Here is a 21123-nt window from a genome sequence, read left to right on the forward strand (position 1 = left end):
TTCAGTTGATTTGTAATGAATCCAGAATGTATGACATTTTTGTTTATGTAATTGCATTACAGAAGATAAAGCACTTTATCACAATATTCTAATTTTATGAGACAGTCCTGTATGTGGTTAGAGAAGACGGCCACAGCAAAACTCAAATTGTCAAGCTTTTCTTTACGTGTGATTACAAGATTCTGATTCTTAAAAGACTGTTACGTCCCAAGGGAGCCCTGTGTGTACATACATTTTTTTTAGTGGCGCTCAGAGAGAAGGTGCGAGTCTGGGATGGGGAGTGGAACAGGCAATTCCAGAGGGTAGGGGCAGCGGTGGCAAAAGCTTGGTGCCTTACGGTTCGGTGCTGGTTGTAATCGTTTCTTTTGGATCTTTATTTTTTTGTGTATGTATGTCTGTACGGTGTCATTGAGTGTTGAATAAGGCGCCTTCGATAAAATGTATATATAATAATAAGATTATATGGCACACGTCAACAAAGGTATAAGTATGAAGAGTGGGCCATCTATGGGGGAGCATGGGTATTTCAGGGAAAAGGTGAAATAAATGAGGTTTAATTATAATAACATTTCAAGTGCAGCTGGCCGGATAAAAAAGTGCAGCGGGGAAAATAGTGGTGACAATCAGAGAGCGAGGATGAGAACAAAGTGAGTGCAGAACCTGTATGACCCAAGAATGACTATAGACAGAGTAGGATTGACTGGTCAATGGTGTCAAAAGTGGTGTTGAGGGAACCAGAACCAGACAAGAAGGATGTGTTGGTAACTTTGAGCAGGGCTGTTTCTGTGCTATCATGAGTACAAAAAAACAGATTGAAATATTTCAAATAACTGGCAGCTGGAGGTGTTGCATGAACTAGGATACCACAAGGTATTCCAGTATTTTAGAAAGCAGCGGAAGATTATAGATGGGCCTGAATTTGTCAGGGTCAGGGACGATTTTTTTTCAGATGGGGGTGATTGTGGCAGGTTTGGTTGAGGCTGGAACAGAAGCATACGTGATGTTGGTAATGTGAGAGGGAAGACAGACATTGGTCAGGCAGGTTGAGACGAGTGAAGAGGCTGGCTGTGTACATCAATAAGGTCCGAGAACAAATATTTGATACACTGCTGATTTTTCAGCTTTTTTCCCACTTGCAAAGCATGTGGAGGTCTGTCATTTTTATCATAGGTACTCTTCAACTATGAGTGACGGAATCTAAAACAAAAATCCAGAAAAACACATTGTATGATTTTTTAAGTAAATAATTTGCTTTTTATTGCGTGACATAAGTATTTGATCACCTAACAACTTGTAAGAATTGCAGCTCTCACAGACCTATTAGTTTTTCTTTAAGAAGCCCTCCTGTTCTCCGCTCATTACCTGCGCCAGTTTGAACGTGAATCATACGGTTTGTTTTCTAGATTTTTGTCTTCGATTCCGTCACTCACAGTTAAAGAGTACCTATGATAAAAATGACAGACCTCTACATGCTTTGGAAGTGGGAAAAGCTGAAAAATCAAGCGTATCAAATACTTTCTCCCCGCTATACTTATGTTCAGAATATTTGGGAGTTAAAATTTGATTTGTCATCTTAGAGTTTTGTTATAATTTAGTTATCATTTTGATTTTCTTAAGGTGGGTTGGCAAGAACTGTCTTAATCTCTTCTTGATTGAGGCTAACCTGTAAGACAAATACTATCCCAAGTACAACAAACATAATATCAGCTTTTGCAAGAATGCAGATTGAATAAATAGGTCACAATCAGTATAACAATAGATTTTGAATAATTAATTTCCTTGCCATTTCATTGCAGAAAACCTAGCTATAGGCATCCGGAATAATTAAGGAAAGAATACAAAAAGTCACTCTTGTTTTGCAAGTTCATTTAATCAGGAGATAATTACGCCATGCTGTTTTCACATCCTTTTGTAACTCAAGCGTCAGACACGCTGACACAAATATCACAAAAACACATCTTGGGGAGCAGAGAAGCAGAGAATTAAAGCGTTTAAAAGTGCCATTACGCCGACTGATGCAAAGCCTCTATACAGCCCAAAATGCATCCCTAAACAAATGTATTTATATTGTGCCAAAACACATCAAGATCTGTCAGTATGACAAGAGCTGATGCAAAAGAGAACAATAATTAAATAATGTGTCATGATATAAAAGAAAAAAGGTAGACATGGTCAATTCAATCAATCACCATGTTTAGCATGCACATTTTATCAAGGCATCAGACATGTTAACCAATTAAATAAAGCTACTACCCAATAAATGTAAGTCAGGAGACCATGGGCCTGGGAAAGTCAAACTTCGGCTCTTTGTATAAGACCAGGTCTTCAAACGTTTCTTTATTATTCTCATTTTAAAGACACCAAAGTACCTGCCCTGACCTTCCAATAGCCACAACCAGACAAGGATTGTTGTTTTTCCTCTTTAATTATTGGAATTGTATTTTTAAGTTAAAGATAACCATTAGGCACAACATGTGGACATATATTCCTTGTATCATTACAGAGCCTAAGATATACCGCACAAGATAAAAATAATTGTGCTTTGACTAACAGCCTTTTTTTTTTTTAATCATAAATAGTTGCCACAGCATGTGTACTGAGTCTTCATCATACAGGCTAGTGAAAGGTAGTGGAGGAGATTCTTATAGGATTTAAGGAAGGACTTTGCTTCCATACAACAGGACACATTTAACATCCAACTATATTGTAGACAAAAACAAACAAAAAAAAAAAACATAATGGTCCCCAGATCTGTAATGGTGAAAACCAACCCTGTCCGTTAAAATGAATTAACAAGTTGCGTTCCTATTACCCCTTGCTAATGTAATCTAAGCATCCTTGAAGGTCTTAGTAAGCTAACAGAGTATGACGTTCTCAGGGAAAATGGAGGAGGTCCACTGCATTAGTGTCAGGCTGGCACTTCCGTTACTCTGTAACTTAGTTCTCAGTTGGTTTATCTAGCATGGATTTGAGATGATCATGCAGTGGTCCACACACAGCTTGGTAACCCTTGGGGGTCAGGTGGAGGTAATCATACATGTCCTGGTGAGAGATGCTACCGTTGGAGTGGACGAACCCTGGGTCCACATCAAGGAAAGAGGCATGGGGGACAGATGATACCGCGTCCTGGACTAGGTTGTTTACTTTGGCATTACGGTCCCGCAGTGGATTTGGTAATTTACCTCTGGGCAATATACCCTGAAAACAAATTAATTAATGTTAATGAACAAGCAAGGCTTCATCCAATAGGCTTTTCTTTGGACTATGACAAAAAAATAACGCGAGAAAGATTTCAAATGATACTTGATTTTTGAAACACTTTTGACTACAGAACTGACACTGATCAATCGGCTGATATTCTTTTATCCTGCAGTGCTCTAATAGACACAAGTAATAATATTGTCAACGGAACACTTCAATAACCTCAGAAATACCGTATTTTAGACTAAACATCAGACATATGTTTCATTATTGGTAAAAATTAAACTGAAGTTGTCATAATCTAACTGGTCTTTAAAAGATATCAAAATGGCTCAATGTGTGGATGTTATGGTAAATATCTGCAGATGTTGGATTTTAGTTAACAGAAAAAAAAATGAGATCGGCATTAACTGTCAACACTATCTGCAAAGTCAGTCGTTGAATTAATTGTCATTGCACCAATACTGCAACCTGCGGTCAATCACATTACAACAATAGTATTTGTATCCAACAAAATATTCTAAGTTCAAATTCAATGCTGTGCAAGACATATCCAAAAGCGATAAAGTGTATTTAATCAGGCTGTGCAATCTTACTCTGAATCTATATCACAATTATTTTACATTTTTACAGAGATAAAAAGTGACAATTATTAATCTCATAATTTTATTTATTATTATTAGGAACCATATGCTTGGATCTCGGCAGGACTTTCGACTTAAGAGTCAAGTGACTTATGACAAAACACAATGGGAGCACCTACGAGCACTAGGGTATGGGCATGGGGGAGCTTGTTCCTGATGACTTTGACAATATCCATGATGCCTCCACAGATCTGCTCAGCGGTGTGGCCATGATTATTGGTCCCTACCCAGAGCACTACAACCTTAAAAAACAAGGAAGAAATGGCATAACCCGATTGATGTCATGACTTTCGTCAGTGATTATTAGACAATCAGCTTATTGTGCACATACACATGCATGGCCATGCCCTCTATTTTGGAAACTAAATTCAGACCTTTGGGCTGATGTTATCCAGTTCACCATTGCTCAGTCTCCACAACACGTGTTGTGTTGCATCACCACCCACTCCAAAATTTAAGGCATGTAGGGGGGAGAACAGTTCCCGCCAAACCTACAGACAAGTCACAAGAACATCACTTTTGATGCCATTTTTATACACTAAATGAAAGTAAAAAAGTAACATGATCTTTCTTACGCCAAACTGGTGCATAAGCTGAACCAGAGAATCTCCAACAAACAGAACCTCAGGTTCTTTGTCTTTGCTGTCAGACACAAAGCGGTTGTGCTAAATGTAGGGAAGGAAATAACATCAGTGTTTGGAAGTTTCTTGCTTTATACAGCATGACTACTCAATCCATCATAACAGGCAACACTCCAGGTCAGGCTGTAGACAGCAAAAAATAGTCTCTTAAATATGACATGATCTTCAAATTGCGATAGACGAATAGGGAAAACTTTGCCATAGACATTATTTGAGATATCCCCAATTGTCATTTTATTTATTTGCACAAGGAATGCGTGTTCATGGTGTGATTAATATCCATCGACACCCAACAGTTTGAAGTGTTGAACATTAGCATCATTTAAATAATAAAGCCCCAATTCAAAAGTGTTAGTGAAATTACAGTGACATAAGATTAAGAATGCAAATTAATGTGAGACATGATAAGATCGAGAAATAGACAAAATGTGGTTGTTTGACCTACCAGGGACATCCATCGTCTGTCTCCCTGAGCGTCCTCGAAGGGAGTGGGTGTGGCGGCCGGATTTTGCTCTCCCTCGCTCATGACTTGGCTCTATCTCTGGTAAAAGACAGTCAAATACGATGGTTGACGTTACTTACAATGACTCGATAAGTTAATATTCCGGAACTAACGCAACAAACAAAATATGAAGAGGCTGGTTAAAAAAATTAGCTACAACAGCTACTAGCCTACTTTCTCATCTGTAAGCCCTGTGCAATTCAAGAAGAGATTATTGTCAGACATGAGTAACAGCCCATCATTAATGTAAAATGAAACTTTGTATTATGTAACAAACATAGAATTTGCTATGGCTGTTATAAACAAAATGTTAATAAGCATAAGCTACCATGAAGCTCTCAGTTCCGTTTCAGGAAGTTAACTGTCAATATCGTTGAAGATACCACTTCAGTCGACGGGGAACATGACGACTTTTTCAGATGTAACCCTATTTGCCAATATTTAAGCCAATTTTTGAGTTACTGAAACATTAAAGTATGATAAAAATGAGAAATCTTGCATGCAATAGTTTTTCAAAGATGATAAAAAAAACGAATGGTATGAATCCACCTCCCCCCACATATGCGTAAATGGACTTGCCCTTCACGGTAGTGTTTACGACAGTCGCTGCTGCGCGTAGCTAACACACTCGCCGACTAGCGCAGGAACCGGCGTTAACTTGCAACGGTAAATCGGTGCCAGCGGGTTCAAAAAAAATATCTTGAAAGATTCACCGTCTACCTCAAACGGTATACGCGTTAAATCGTTAAGTTACTGTAAGTCGGTTACTTTAGTAATAAGCGGTCTCCGCTGGACTTTGCAGGGATACAGGCGTGCTTCACCTAAGCGTGCACCAGATGGCACCAGGCTAATTTACGGTTATATTACTAATATTACTTTACTATATTCACACCTTGTGTATGCCTGTTTTTGATTACAATCCAGTTTTTGTAACTGCTTGCTTGCATGTATTATTTCAATTTCTATGTACAGGAGTGACATTTACTGATGATAATGATTAAGACGCTGATCTGTTAGTCAGCGGTTACAGAAAAATCGAGTCAAGTTGTAAAAAAAAAAAACAAAAAAAAAAAACTGAAGCGAAAGCCTTTAAAAATACAACAGAATACAAACTTAAGCATTTTGAAATAATTCCATACTTAAGTTGTAGAAAAGAAACAGAAGTGAAAGCCTTTAAAAATACATCAGAATACAAACTTTTGAATTAATTCCACACTTAAAAATCAAATATTTGTTTTAGTATAAGATTCATTTTGTTGAGGAGCACATGAGACACCAGCTTTAAAATTGCTGGGAAATATAGGGCAAATAAAATCATGTCACATTATCTGATCTAGCATTTGAAATTTGGAAGTGTGAGAATTTAAACATACAAAATGCCAGATGTTCCTGATATTCAATATTTTCATTTCTAAATGAAAATCAACAAGACCTTAGCAATTCTTGCTAAGGTCTTTGTGATTCATAGGTTATCCCTGCTAGTTTTAAAACCCTCTGATAGTCAGAAAACTTCAGTTTTGACAATTTCTGCTCGGTTTTAATGTTAGTGCTCATTCTTTCGCAATAATTTTGACCACATTCAAGTTATTTTGCAGGTGAGAATAAGGTTTTGATGTGTTGCAAAATAATAGTGATAATGTCAACCAGATTAACTAAACCAAATACATGAAGCCCTTGCCTTGACATTGATCGGTAACTGAATGAAATAGTATTATTATGTATCACAGTTTTAAATATAAAAAGGCACAAAACAATTTCAGCGTTGTTAATTCCTTTTGTAGTCTATTTAGTATGTTTTTCAGAGCTGTACGTCATCTGTTTTCTTCAGTAAATGAGAAACGATGTGTTTCCACAGCATCCTCTTCAGGATAAAGGAAGATCCACCCGAGACAACAAACACTTGAACCATTGCAGTTAGACAGATGAGAGACTAAAATGAAGCAACTGCACACACAAAAGGAAAGGAGTCGAGTGAGAGGTGGTCAAAAAGCATCCCAGAGGTCGAAATCCCATCACTGCCATCGCCAAGGCACAGATATGAAACCCCTGCATTGCTGCCACCTAAGCAGGTGCCAATATCTTATGAGAAGAAAAGCGATAATTACAAACATTGCTCCTGATCCACAGGAGCTCAGTATCATCACAGATGCTCGCCTGATCAGACACCAAGGGCTTTTCAACCATGAGGTAAAGTCTACTGACATTGAACGGTTTTCAACAAAGAAGAAAAAAAGGGACAAACCTGGAAAGCAAGCACAACAACCTACTCATAGCACTCCATCACACAGTCTCTTTGCATCCCACATCTCTTCTCCATCTATTAGCACAGATTGTCTTGACAGTGATGCTGGTGAGGTTGTTCATTTCAAAAAGAAACCAGATACAAATGCAGAAGCCAGCACCAGTTGCTGGGAGAAGCACAAGAAAATCCCAGTGTCTAGTAGTCCGGGATCAGACATTATGTCAAGGCAGAGTCCAGAGAGTAAGCATTTTGTGTCAATAGGAAGCTGTAAAAGCTCTCTTGATGCAGAACCTCTGCAAAGCAAGGGAAATATTCTTACATCTGGAAGAGATAGAGGTTCACAGCTGATTAACACTTGTGAAAGACAAGATAGGAAGAAACCAAGAGAAAAGGGAAATTGGCAGATGCTTTCTTCATCAAGCAAAGCCCCAGAGACCCTGGAGTTTAATGTCCAACAAACAAAGTCCAATACTTGTTTGAGCCCTCTTTGGCTCACTGACTCAGTCACCGGGAGAGCTGATGATAACGGTGACATTCAAAAGAGGGATGACGATCTAGATTGCGTGACAGCATCTGTTAATGATGTGGCAGAACGGTTGCATTCAGTTCATCTTCCACTTCCAAATGGGAGAAATCTTGTGGAGGACAGCAGGATTGTGCTTCTGAAAGCCTTGTATGAGGTGCATTGGCCGAAGCTTCAGCGCAATCTTCTCAAGCTGCAGCAGCGCAGCTTCAGTCCTAAAGGGCACACCAAAACTCAACATCAGCTGCAAAGACCTGTAAATGAAGAAGGGCTCTGGTCAGCAGGTAGGTGCATAAGGGCATGGCAGTTAAATGAGCCCTTATAAAGAAGGGGAACAATATTACTATTGTTAATCAAATCATGATTTCAGGTTGCGCTGCATTGAGGTTTTGTGCCCTCCATGGAGGGCTTGAGTAATCACTGGCTCTCCTATGTGCCTCCAAAGTACATACAAGGCACATAAGTCCATTTGATTCAAATAGGAGCCATTGTAGTAGGTCTAGCACCATTAACACAATGTAAACTGCCTACTTGTGAGATTACCCAGCCATACACATAATATCTATTATGTCAACTCAATTTGCGCAACTCCCATTTGAACTGTAATTCTACAGCTGCTTTTTCCTCACAGTCAACATACACATGAGAGGACACTAGAATGAAAAATGGGCACAACAGAAAAAAAAAAAAAACCCGGGGGCACCAAAAGTGCAGTACAGAATAATGTGGTGTGTACAGAATAAAAACCTCACACTGCAGGGTCCAATAAAATCGAACACAGCACACCAGAACCATTTAGACCATTTCAAGACCGAGAGTTGTATCCATCCCTGCTGGCCTGAATTGCGATAGGAACAGTACAGTATACCATATCTTCTTCTTCTTTCGGCTTTTGCCTTCAGGGGTCTCCACAGCGAATCAACTTTCTCCATCTACCATCCAACATCCACCATCACCTTGAACTTTTCTGTTACCCCACACTGTATGACTGTCTCACAGCCAGCATACATGTCCTGCATATACCTGTAGACGGTATAAAAGGCTCAGAGACAATGATGGTCGGGTAGAGGGTCCAGAGGGGAGGGCTTGAGTTGTCGGTCGTCAGCTGTGAGCTGGGGGTGGGGCGCTATTTGTTTGTTTATTTAATAATGAAAAAGAGGTTGGAACAAAGGACTGTTTAAAGCAGTTGACCCTACACCTGCTTGCCCTGTAGCACCTCCTTGACGGTACCAGCTCATTGTCCCGAAAGATGACGTGAGAAGGCTCACTTCGGATCTTGTTTGACGCCTTACAACTGCTCTCTCTTACATTGGCAGTGATTATGATTCCCCATTATCTTCATAAATGTGGTCACCATTCTCTAAAGTCTGGCCTCACACTGGGCTGTGAGGAACCGAACCATGCTGGCATACCATATTTTATGATACTTGCTAACACAGCACTGTCAAATGTTACCGTAATAAAGGTGCTGGCTACTTCTAAAACATTTAGCCAGTACTTTTAAGTTCCTTGTGGCATACTGTACATATTGCTGAAACTAGGGTACGCTGGCCCTAATTTACAGTGGTTCATGTCACAGAGAAGGCCGGGGCGCCTGGGTAACGCTTGAGCTGTGAGTGGACACAGTAAGAAATCAGGTTTGCTGCTTTTTCAGCGTTACCATTGGGAGGGATGTAAGCTGAGCACAGTGTGACGTTACCCAACTCTCTATGGAGGAAGAAAGGATACATAAAGGCACAGAAGTTCTATGTCGGGACCAACTGAACTCTGTCAGGCAGTGAATTGCTTGAACCTGTTGTTTCGTATAGAATTAGACTTGACTTCCTCGAGATTTCCTTGGCTCTACGCATCTCGTGGAAGAGGACTAACTAACTAACTCCTCGAGATGTCATTGGTCTACATGATAGGGTCATTTATTGGCCAAACAATCAGGAAGGCAACATACAATCTAAAGTTAAAGGGCATCAAGTTACTGAAGGTTCACGATTTATCTAATAAGTCAGACTCTTTGCAAGTTTCTAATGAAGAGCAATTGGTTTCAGTACATGTATTCTTTGTCATTCAACAAAATGTGACCCTGTGGTGGCTTGAGAGGCAAGAGTATTAAAAAAATCAAAGGGATTTTGATTTTTTCTTTAAATATTATCTCAAAAGATTGTTTAAACATGAATTTATGTTACAACTTAGCTGCCCATTTATTAGGTGTATTTGTGAAAGAGCGTATACTCTTGAAGTGCAAAACTAGCACTATCAAAAAGAGCAAAGTAAATTTGAGTGAAAATGCGCAACAGACATATTAGTTTCTTAATCACCTTTTTATTTTGTATTCTTTTGTTGATCTCTTTAAGGCAAAATGTGTGTTAAATTTGAAAAGAAGTTGCAAGAAATGTCTGTCAGCCTTTTCTGAAAAATAAATTGGAAACTTACATGCAGTTCGAATTGGTTCCCTGTGACTGAACTAACGGTGGTCAGTCGATGTGTGTGTACACAGTTCAAAACTTGACAGCAGCTCCACTTAAATGGCACACACAAATAATCTTTTCTATCAGAATGCAATCATAGTTTGCAATAAACAATTGAAGTATGAGTAATAGCCTTCTTGTGACATTGTTTACTTGAGAGGCAAATTCCATTTTTTTTTTTAGTAAACCATATGAATAATAAAAAAAAGGCTGCATTGAGCTTTCCTGAAAGGTTTGTCCATTTTACCCTGAGAAGTATGTTGTCTAGTGATATTGAGCACCACAATCATGCTTGATGGTTTTGACTGATTAAATCTCAGCAGATATGTTTAAAACGATTTATATAAATCTTTTTTGGAATGAATGCTGATTATGGTTTTACAATGTTTTCAAACAGCACCTCGGTCATCTTTGGCTACAGAGAACACCACAGACAGGGAGTCAAGTTCACTGCCTCAACGTAAAGTAAGAATGTAAAACCCAACCTCTGTCTCATGAGCTAAATTTATTTGCTGTCTATAATGAAAATAATGACATTTTTTCCATGCAAAGACGACATGCTGGCCAACAAGCCTTACAGACATCTATGTCAGTCCTTTGGAAGATGTCTTCGGATCGAGCAGCTCTCCTCTATTCAGGATGGACTTTGAGCCTTTAGCTGCCATATCAGGCTACCCGTCACCCTCCCCTTCTGCATCCTTGGGAATCGAAGCTGCAGCACCTAAGCGGTGGGAGAAAGGTTTCAAACCCAAATGCAGAGAGTCTATCATGTTTGATTCCACTAAGAACCACTTATTGAACCATACCAGTGTAGCTGGAATAATGAACATCCCTCAGTGCATCCAAAATAGCACTCAGCACCTCTTTCCACAACAAGCAGTGCTATCACCTCATCGCTCAGCCAAGGCAAGAAAATATCAGCACAAATGTGATTCATTTGCAACGGAAAATGTTTTCTTTCCTCATGTATTTTCTCCTGAAACCCACCAGTGTGGGCAGATTGGCCAACGCCACAGCCCACCAAATAACCCTTCCATTAGCTCCTACCCCAGCTATATGATGCACTCTCACACACTTGGGGAAGGCTCAGGAGCATTCTTTAATTCCATCCTCAGCCCTAAGGAGTGGTCTTTTCCTCCAATGAGACTTTATCAATAAGCCCCATACTGTATGAAATTCAGTAGAATGAGCTTTAGTAGAAATTCATACTGCTACTTTGTTTTTCAAAGTTTTTTTTTTGACAGTTCATTGAAACTTGATCTTTTCTGGGCATGTTTAATGGATAATAATAAAATGGGAAAAGTTCCAATCCCTATTGTGGCCTTGCGTTAATTGTTGTGATCTATGCTGAAATTTAGAAACATTAATGTATGCTGTATCACCTTTAAAATGCCGAGTTTAATAAATATATGCAGTATTTTGAAGAGCTGATGAATGTGGAAAATGAAAGAGAAACAAGGGTAGAAGAGGTGACTGGTAGACCACAAAGTGGCAGACTTAAGTAAATGTGATATGAGGAAGTCGTTGAAGAGTGGAAAAGCAGTTGGTTCTGATAATATACCTGTGGAGGTGTGGAAGTGTCTTGGAGAGGCAGAGGCAGAGTTTCTGACTAGACAATTCAACAGGATCCTAAAGAGTGAGAAGATGCCTGAAGAAAGGAGACAAAGTGTGACAATTCCCTTTTTTAAGAATAAGGGGGATGTCCAGAATTGCGGCAACTGTAGAGGGATAAAGTTGATGAGCCATACAATGAAGTAATGAGAAAGAGTAGTGGGAACTAGACTGAGAGCAGAAGTCAGCATTTGTGAACAGCAGTATGACTTCATGCCTAGAAAGAGTGCCACAGATGCAGTATTTGGTTTGAGAATGCTAATAGAGAAGTACAGAGAAGGCCAGAGGGAAGCTGCATGTTTTTGTAGACCTAGAAAAAGCATACGACAGGGTACCTAGAGAGGAATACAGGTATTGTATGAGAAAATCTGGGGTGGCCGAGAAGTATGTTCGACTGGTGCAGGACATGTATGCTAGCTATGAGACAGCAGTGCTGTGTGTTGTTGGGGTAACAGAGAAGTTCAAGGTGGAGGGGGGACTCCACCAGGGATCAGCTCTGAGCTGGGGAAGAGACGGGTTAAAGCAAGTTGGGATGGCTGGAGAAAAGTGCCAGGGGTACCACGTGATAGAAGACTATCAGCCAGAATGAAAGGAAAGGTGTACAAGACAGTGGTGAGACCAGCAATGCTGTATGGCCTAGAAGTTGTTACAATGACCAAAAGACAGGAGGCAGAACTAGAGGTTGCAGAGATGAAGATGCTGAGGTTCTCTTTGGGAGTGACAAGGATGGATAGGATCAGGAATGAGTCTATCATAGGAACAGATGGAGAAGGTTGATTCGCTGTGGCGACCCCTGAAGGGAAAAGCTGAAAGGAGAAGAAGAAATGTATGAAGTATATTTGAAATTACAAGGTAAGGATTACCCAAAATGTATGTGAAGCATAAATATAACGCAAGACATTAAAAAAGAGATATTAAAGAGATATTGTGATGTGAATCTAGAATAGTTGAACTAATATCACAAATGCTGCTATCTTTCATCCATAAATAATAAAATTGAAAAACCTATTCAATATATTGCAAATTAGAAGTTGTGGTAGCATTTGTATCTATTAGTTGAATCAACATTTCTAGCATGCAGGTCCAGCAAATATTATATTAAAGAGATACGGTTACTAGGAGGAGATTTTATGAAAACAATGACAGAACTCACAGTACAAATGCATTTATGAGAACAATGAGTGAGAACTCTTGAAAGAAATACAGTCATGAAGGTTGCATTTTCTGCAGTGTTTAATTAGGCCATCATCTTAAACAATTATTCTATTATTCATGCCAAGTTTTCACAATGCATCTGAGAATTTAAGAAAGTATTTCTCAAAGGGAAGATTCATTTTTAAACATCCTGAAAGAAAATCTATCTTCATGAGAGCAAGCAATAGCTTTTATTTGAGTCTAAAGGGCGTGGGGGATTTTCCAGTACCATGACAATGTTCATTTTCAGTCTTTTTCTTCAGTTTCACATTTACTTTCCTTCCTCATTGCCCTATGTAGTCGATTCCAAAACAGTTCTTGGGCCTGTGTTGAGTCGGTGCAGTCTGGGCCAGGCCACTGGAGGTAAGTCTTCTTCAGCAGGACCTTCCTCATTTGGTGATAGGATGACAGTTGCCTTTCGCTGATGTACTCCAGGAAAACAAGCAGAAGAACATCCCGATGCTCATCAAAAAGTCTGTAGCTGGCCAGCTGGATTTCCAGGGAGCACCATTCACTTTGTAGGAAGTTTTGGCTCACAACGCAAATAGTCTTCCGACTGTTGTATACAGCACTGACGATGTTATCCACAATATAACGGCCTAGCTCAAAGTCCCGATGATGTAGGCAAATTTTAAAAGACGATCCATTACCTTCCAGATTCGGAAGCAACTCTTGCATGACCCATTCTTCATCGGAGGAGTTGTAGGATATAAATGCATCGTATTTGCAATTTTCCCCCTCCTCTCTTAGTTTGTGCCACTGCTCACTAAACCAAGAGCGAAACACATAGTAGCCATATTTCATTTTCCAGTACAGTTTGACGTTAAGTAACGGTATGACAGTGAAGATGAAGACCATAGTTGTTGTGCTAAAGAAAAGATACTTCCCTAGATCCATGTAACAGACTTTGGTATCAAAATTGTGAAAGTGTTTGGCACTGTTTTGACACGTTAAAAGGTAAAGATGCACCACTTGGACATTTTTGTTATGTAATGTCCAATTTTGGAGTAAGCCATTTCTGCAGGTGCAGCTTAGTGGAATATCTTGTATATCAAGGTAGCTGAGGTTTGGTAGACTCTCCAGTGCATCTACTTCAATGCTTTGCATTACGTTATAGTTAAGGTTCAGCCTTTTTAGCTTTGTAAGATTACCAAAAACCTCCTTGGAGAAGTTCTGTATGCCTGTATTTTCCGCCATCAGTTGAGTTAAATTTCCTAGATTTTTAAAGATGCCTGGTTGTAGTTTTATAACTCCGACACAGCAGTTATCCAGTTTGAGAAAATTTAAGCTTGTCAGATCATCAAAAGCATCTGCAGCAAGGTTAGTAATTTGGTTGTTGGTGAGGTAGAGATATTCTAGGGAGTGGAGGCCATGGAAAAATTTGCTCGGTACAGTGGTGAGACCATGGGGGAGCTGTCCATCCAATTTCAAATCTGTGAGCTTGCTGAGATTTAGAAACGGAGATATGGCAGTTTCACTGAGGAAGCGAATCTGATTACCTTGTAAGTCCAGAACATTCAGTGTATCTTGAAAAAAATATAGGGAAGTGTCAATCGTTCTGAGGTTGTTGCCATCTAAATAAAGTTTTGACAAATGGTTCAGCCCTTGAAAGCCCAACGGTTCAAAGTGTGTGATCTTATTGCCTCCGAGGTCCAGTATATTCAGAAATTTGAGACTGCTGAATGTTCGGTTGAAAATGACTGAAATTCGATTATTGCGTAGGTTAAGGGTTTTCAGGCTGATCTGATCTTCAAAGGTGTCATTGAATAAGTCAGTTAAGAGATTATTGTCTAAACGGAGCGTCGTAAGCATTTTCAATCCTTTTAGAGCTTTACGATGGAGAAAGGCAATTGTGTTTATGTTGAGCTGCAGATTGTCGATATTTGGTGTGTGATAGAAAGCTTTGTCGTTAACATACAGAATTCGGTTGTAGCGATAACTCAGCACCTTCAGACTGGGAAAACGGAAGACGCTTTGCGCACAGGATGGAAGGGCAGTGAGATGGTTATGCTCGATATTGAATGTTTTGATCTTTGTATGTTTGCTCAGAAAGTCAAGACAATTTGTATCGTGCAGTTCATTGTGCGAAAGATTCAACGTTTTAGTTATTTGGGGACAATTGTCCAATGCGATACTTAAATTTTGGATCTCATTGTCAACCAGGGACAGCGTTTCAATCTGTTTCACCTTTTTGCTTAAGTGGACGCACAGCTCATTTAGCAGACTGTCATTTCTGAGACGTGTGCCAGAAAAATCTATACTACTTGCATTTATATTAGTCATGTTCAAAAATGATGCTATATTTACACTAGTTGAACGCAACCGCAAGTATTGTAATTGTCCCAAGTCTATTCCTTGAAAAGCTTTTGTGGGCAGTTTTGAATTGTGCGACAAATCCAATTTCTTGATACCAGTGAGGAATGAACTTTTACATCCTAATGTTACAAGTTTGTTTTCACATACACACAAAGAAGTAAGGGATTTCGGTAGTGAACTATTTGAATGGTTGAGACTGGTAAGCATGTTACTACACAGATCTAGGCATCGCAGACTCTGCAGGTGTGTCACAGACTCAACAATCCCCAAAAATGTGTTCAAATGGTTTTGCCGCAATGATAAAATCTCCAGTTTGGGAAGATTTGAGAAAACATCCTCACGAAGCTGTGTTAATTTATTGTTATACAGTAACAGGTGGTTGAGATTATGAAGGTCCTCAAACACATTGCGGCTAAGGTTCTTCAGGTTATTGTAGGATAAATTTAGTAATTTGAGCTGCCACAGATTCTTGAAAGCCAAAGCTTCGATACTATTCACTTTGTTATTATCTAATCTGAGATTTTGAAGATTTGTTAAATTGATGAAACTGTTATTTGGTATCAGGCAGAGCTCGTTTTTAATGATGGTGAGGTTGAGAGTGGTTTGCGGCAGGTCATTCACAATAGCAGAAATGTTTCTCCCTGCATCAACGCAAATAAACTCGAGCCCTTTAGATGATGGGTCTTCAATGCAGCTGGCAAAGCTGTAACCAGAGGCTATATGAATAACACCGAACACAACTGCAAACAAAATCAGCAGAGCACTTTGATTTGCCATTGGTTCCTCTTGCAGTCCTGAGAAAACGGCTTGCGAAATCCCTCCAAACAGTCTTCTTGGGTTTGCTTGGATATTAATTGGAATCTAAGGTCAGAGAGCAGGGTAACACACGTCAGTCGAACTGAAAATATTCAAAGGAAACTTACACGCTTCTTTGTCATTTAGACAAAGTAAGATATGTCATTTTTGTCATGCGAATCATCCAATAGGAAAAAAAGTGTAGTGAAATATTTTGGTGTTGCATAGCTGTTCTTCCAAAGCCTATTCTACAGATTTCTTTGGTATTAAAATGCACATAAATCTGAATCATTATATATATCCTGAAAAAAAAAAGACTATGATTATGTCAAAATTACAATGTCATTTTAAGATTGCAAATTAGAAAAAAAGTGAAATAAACTGATGCACTTGGATCATTTTTCATTGTTACATGCATGTAAAACATTAATTTATATGAGATAAATTGGAAGTAACGATTCCAAGTTTATTAATTATAAAGTTTATTTTGCAATGCTATGTGTCTGTCAATATAGCGACGTTTATACACAGCCTATATACTGTTAGCCGATGAAAACATCTTATAATCCTCATCTCAGCTGGCGTGCTGCAAGTTTCAAAAGTGATTCAGCATTGGAAAAGTTAAGTTCCCCATTTGTGACAGTTTCATATCTCTTTAATTCACCCTTACTGTTCACACCTAGCTTCTGCAATTTGTTTCTTGAACCACACATGACAATTAATATAAACCCGAAATGGGTTAACAAAAACATTTAAAAACATTAAAAACATTGTAAATTATTTGAAAGAGTGTGGTCCAGGCCTGCTCTAGATGAAAAGTGTCAGAAGACAACTGTGTTAAAATAAATAAGATATAAATAAAGAAATAAAATAAAATGAAAGAAGAAAAATCAGACTTGCCGTGACTTAACTTGACAAAAACAATAACAATAACTTGAATACCTCTTAACCTCATTTTAATTAGTTTTAACTATTCATGCTGGTAGTTAGGAAATGCAGTACAATATTTTATATATATTGATACAAAGAAATAGTGGTCTAACGATCTCAGCTGTCCTCTTATACCAATGTTCAAGTCAAGTCGAATTTTATCTATATAACGGTAAATCACAATACAGTCCACAGCACATCATCAGTGAGAATTGATTCAAGATTAATCATTACTGTTATCTTCCATATTCTTTTCCAAATGACAATAAATAATGTATCTTGATAATAAACTTATTTTCAAATTTAATTTAAGAGACCTAAACAATCCGATTACCACAATAAGATTTGACTATATAGATGATCCAGATGGCTGTGAACATTCACAGACACAGTAAATATAGTATCTTGCAAAGGCAGCCTTACCTGTTTATGTAAATGCAACTTGCCTCTCCAGGGTTTATTGAATTGTGCCTCTCTTAGATATATGGCAAACCAAAAAGAGGAAGCTAGACCACAGTATACCCTTTACTTTCATTTTCAGTGGGAGGACGTCTGTTTTTAGTTAAAATACCAAAGCATTGAAACCCAGTAAGTTTTTATTGAAACACTAAATAAATGTATATGAGTTCATTTAACATTTATAAGACACTTTGAACATTACAGAGATGTATAACATTTGAGAGTAATAGAACTCCTTTTTGAAGGATAGTGGATTTGAAAGAAGAAAAAAAAGAAAAATGCATACTGATATATGCACAAAGTGTACCACAGATGCAGTATTTGCTTTAAGAATGCTAATAGAGAAGTACAGAGAAGCTCAGAGGGTGCTGTACTGTGCCTTTGTAGACCTAGAAAAAGCATACCACAGGGTGCCGAGAGAGGAACTATGGTATTGTATGAGGAAGTCTGGAGTGGCAGAGAGGTATGTTAGAGTGGTGCAGGACATGTATGCTAGCTGTGAGACAGTGGTACAGTGTGCTGTAGGTGTAACAGAGAAGTTCAAGGTGGAGGTGGGACTCCATCAGGGATCTGCTCTGAGCCCCTTGTCGTTGGGGATGGGTGAGTGACAGGCTGACAGATGAGGTTAGACAGGAACCTGCATGGACCATGATGTTTGCAGATGACACTGTGATCTGCAGTGAGAGCAGAAAACAGGGGTCAACAGTCCAGAGCAACGTAGAGTGTGGAAAAGAGGTGAAGAGACAGGTTCAAGCATGTTGGAATGGGTGAAGAAAAGTTTCAGGGGTACTATGTGATAGTAGACTATCGGCCAGAATGAAAGGAAAGGTACACAAGACAGTGCCGAGACCAGCGATGCTGTATGGAGTAGAAGTTGTTACAATGACCTAAAGACAGGAGGCAGAGGTTGCAGAGATGAAGATGTTGAGGTTCTCTTTGGGAGTGACCAGGATCAGAGAAGCCAGACTGAGATGGTTCGATCATGTACAGAGGAGGGATAGTGAATACAGTGAGTAGATAGTGAGTAGACGGATGCTGGAATTGGAGCTGCCCGGCAGGAGGTCTCGAGGAGGACCAAAGAGAAGATTTATGGACGTAGTGAGCGAGGATATGAAGGTTGTTGTGTGAGAGAGGATACAGAGAATAGGGTTAGATGGAGAAAGTTGATTCGCTGTGGTGACTCCTGAAGGGAAAAGCTGAAAGAAGAAGAAAACTGTATGTAAATGTATACTGCTCAAAAAAATAAACGTAACACTTAAACAACACAATCTAACTCCAAGTCGATCACACTTCTGTGAAATCAATCTGTCCACTTAGAAAGCAACACTGATTCATTTTGACTTGTTTTAAGGACATTACATCAAAGTTGGATCAGCCTGTAGTGTTTTTCCACTTTAATTTTGAGTGTGATTCCAAATCCAAACCCCCATGGGTTCATACATGTTATTTCCATTGATCGTTTTTGTGTGATTTTGTTGTCAGCACATTCAACTATTTAAAGAACAACATATTTAATAAGAATATTTCATTCATTCATTCAGGCATAGGATGTGCTATTTTGAGTAGTGTATATATGTATATGTATATGTATATGTATATGTATGTGTATGTGTATGTGTATGTGTATATGTATGTGTATGTGTATATGTATATCCTAGATCTTGTTATAGAGTATTGCCACGTCGCTGTTGTTTGATGCTTTCTACTTTCAAATATTGCTTCTACAACTTCTCATCTCAGCCCTGAGTAAACCTGTTGTCATGCTAATATGCTAATAGCTTGCCATTGCAAGTACACTATGGTTGATTCAGGAAACAACATCCTGTTTATATATCTTTTGTTGTACTTCATTTCTTTGTTCTTCCCCAAAGTGAAATCAACTTCTCTGTTTTCTCTCCTTCTCTTTGCTTTGTGGTCTGTTCTTCTCTGTCATGGTTGTAGAGGAGATCTCAGAGTATTGCGCAAACTTTTGAGGGTACTACGGGTACTAAGCATTCTTGTATCCCATGGTCCTTCATATGACTTGTATGGTAGCATTCAGACAGATTTTCTTCTGTTCCTATGATATAATAAATAATGGATGTGGTGAAAGAGGACATGATGCTATTTGATGTTCGAGAAGAGATTGTAGAATATAGTGTTTGATGGAGACAGATGATCCACTGTGGTGACCCCTGAAGGGAGCAGCCAAAGGGAAAAGAAGAAGAGAAGGGTTGCAGAAGAGCTTGCAGAAGACCAGTCCCAGTTGTCAGTGGGCAAAAAGCGGAGTTCCCCCAGGACGTGTTTGTATTACTTTTTTTGAAATCATCAAGCAACTCCAACAACACCCACCAACCCTCCAAACCGCAGAGTGAAGGTGGCGTTTATATTATTTTGGTTTTCCTGTGTGTTCTTAGCTAAACATACAACATTTCTCTCAAACGTTCAGTAAAACTGTCACAAAACTTGTCTACTTATGTGTGGAGGGGGCTGCGGGGTTAACTGGAATTCACTTGAGTGGCCAATACGTCCAACTCCAGTTAAATTGGTCTTCATACTCCCTTTGGGACAGACTGAAAATGCAAGTAGAACTTAATTTTAGGAGATGAGCCATCGATGTGTGCTCTCACAAACAAAATTTTCTTTGATGAATATACAGGCTGGTTGGTAGTTAGGTTCCTGCTTGGCATCTCTGCCTGTCGCAGCTCCTCATCATTCACATCGCCATTCATCATTTGGCCCATTTAATCCAGGAACATCTCCTTCTGGAGGGGTAGCGACAGGGACTTCTCCTTTTCATTTCCTTCAAGTGATTGGTGTTGTTTGGGTTAGATTGTGGTCCCCAAACTACGGCCCGGGGGCCGGATGGCGCCCGCCTCCACATTTTGCCCGGCCCCCGAACAATACCAGAGATGCAAATTATTTTATAATCATAATGAAAATAGTAATAGAAATATAATCCTCATGAAATCTACTGGGATAAAATCCGTTCTACAAGCATTCTGGTAGTGAAATGTGTTGTGTTGGTAGATGTTGGTATCAGTTCGGTTTCATAGACTGCTTGCTTTCTGGTTTTCACAGTGAATTTGATATAAGAGAGCTGCAAACAGTCGTCTCTACAAGAAATTTAATGTTCCTTGTTCTTTTTTTCTGTGAAAAACTTGAAAAGGGTTATTTGGTTATTATTTATTTCATAAATGGTGTTATTTATTTAATTAATGATGTTATTATTTATTTTCTGATTTTTTTTTTCCCGGTCAATCTCAATCTCAGAAAGGGTTAATTTTTGGAAAACAATAAATGTATACGTTTAGATACCTCTGCGATCGTCACACCTTTTGTTACAAACTGGCCCGCCTCCCGTCAATTTACGAAAACAACATTTTGTTCGATATTAACGTTTGCATTTGCTTGTATTTTTCCTGTGATGTTATGATAATATAATCAATCTGTGGCTCAAAATTACCCCCAAGTTAGATTTCCACGGAGAGAATGGCAGTCATGCACTGTCTGTCTGGTAAAGCTTTACAGTCATCTGCAACTTTGTTTTTCAAAATTGTGCGTCATAATTTCCTTGAGACAGTCACCAATTCCTTAAAAATGCATGTTGGAATCTGTCTTGAA

General features: G+C 39.0%; 3 protein-coding genes across 4 annotated transcripts; 1 reads left to right on the forward strand and 2 right to left on the reverse strand.

Moving 5' to 3' along the window:
- Positions 1-1851: 1851 nt before the first annotated feature.
- Positions 1852-5375, reverse strand: pafah1b3 (platelet-activating factor acetylhydrolase, isoform Ib, gamma subunit). Of its 2 annotated transcripts, XM_086153967.1 has the most exons (6): positions 5317-5375; positions 4932-5027; positions 4421-4510; positions 4220-4336; positions 3965-4087; positions 1852-3198 (listed from the first exon to the last, which is right to left on the reverse strand). In XM_086153967.1, exons 2-6 carry the CDS (start codon positions 5010-5012, stop codon positions 2938-2940), a joined length of 672 nt encoding a protein of 223 aa, XP_086010093.1. In that variant the 5' UTR covers positions 5013-5027; positions 5317-5375; the 3' UTR covers positions 1852-2937. The 2 variants fall into 2 exon arrangements, with proteins under 2 accessions (XP_086010093.1, XP_086010094.1); XM_086153968.1 differs by lacking the exon at positions 5317-5375 and having other exon boundaries at positions 4932-5269.
- A 1424-nt stretch (positions 5376-6799) lies between these two features.
- prr19 (proline rich 19) lies at positions 6800-8977 on the forward strand. Its single transcript, XM_086154442.1, has 3 exons — positions 6800-7237; positions 7862-8037; positions 8967-8977. Exons 1-3 carry the CDS (start codon positions 6924-6926, stop codon positions 8975-8977), a joined length of 501 nt encoding a protein of 166 aa, XP_086010568.1. The 5' UTR covers positions 6800-6923.
- A 4064-nt stretch (positions 8978-13041) lies between these two features.
- tlr21 (toll-like receptor 21) lies at positions 13042-17510 on the reverse strand. The gene is made up of 2 exons (XM_086153957.1): positions 17485-17510; positions 13042-16197 (listed from the first exon to the last, which is right to left on the reverse strand). The coding sequence occupies exon 2, from the start codon at positions 16111-16113 to the stop codon at positions 13267-13269; it is 2847 nt and encodes a 948-aa protein (XP_086010083.1). The 5' UTR covers positions 16114-16197; positions 17485-17510; the 3' UTR covers positions 13042-13266.
- Positions 17511-21123: the final 3613 nt, after the last annotated feature.

Source organism: Fistularia commersonii, chromosome 10, assembly GCF_037954325.1.
Source record: "Fistularia commersonii isolate RoL2024-O1a breed Wild chromosome 10, RoL_Fcom_v1.0, whole genome shotgun sequence".
Taxonomy (NCBI): domain Eukaryota; kingdom Metazoa; phylum Chordata; class Actinopteri; order Syngnathiformes; family Fistulariidae; genus Fistularia; species Fistularia commersonii.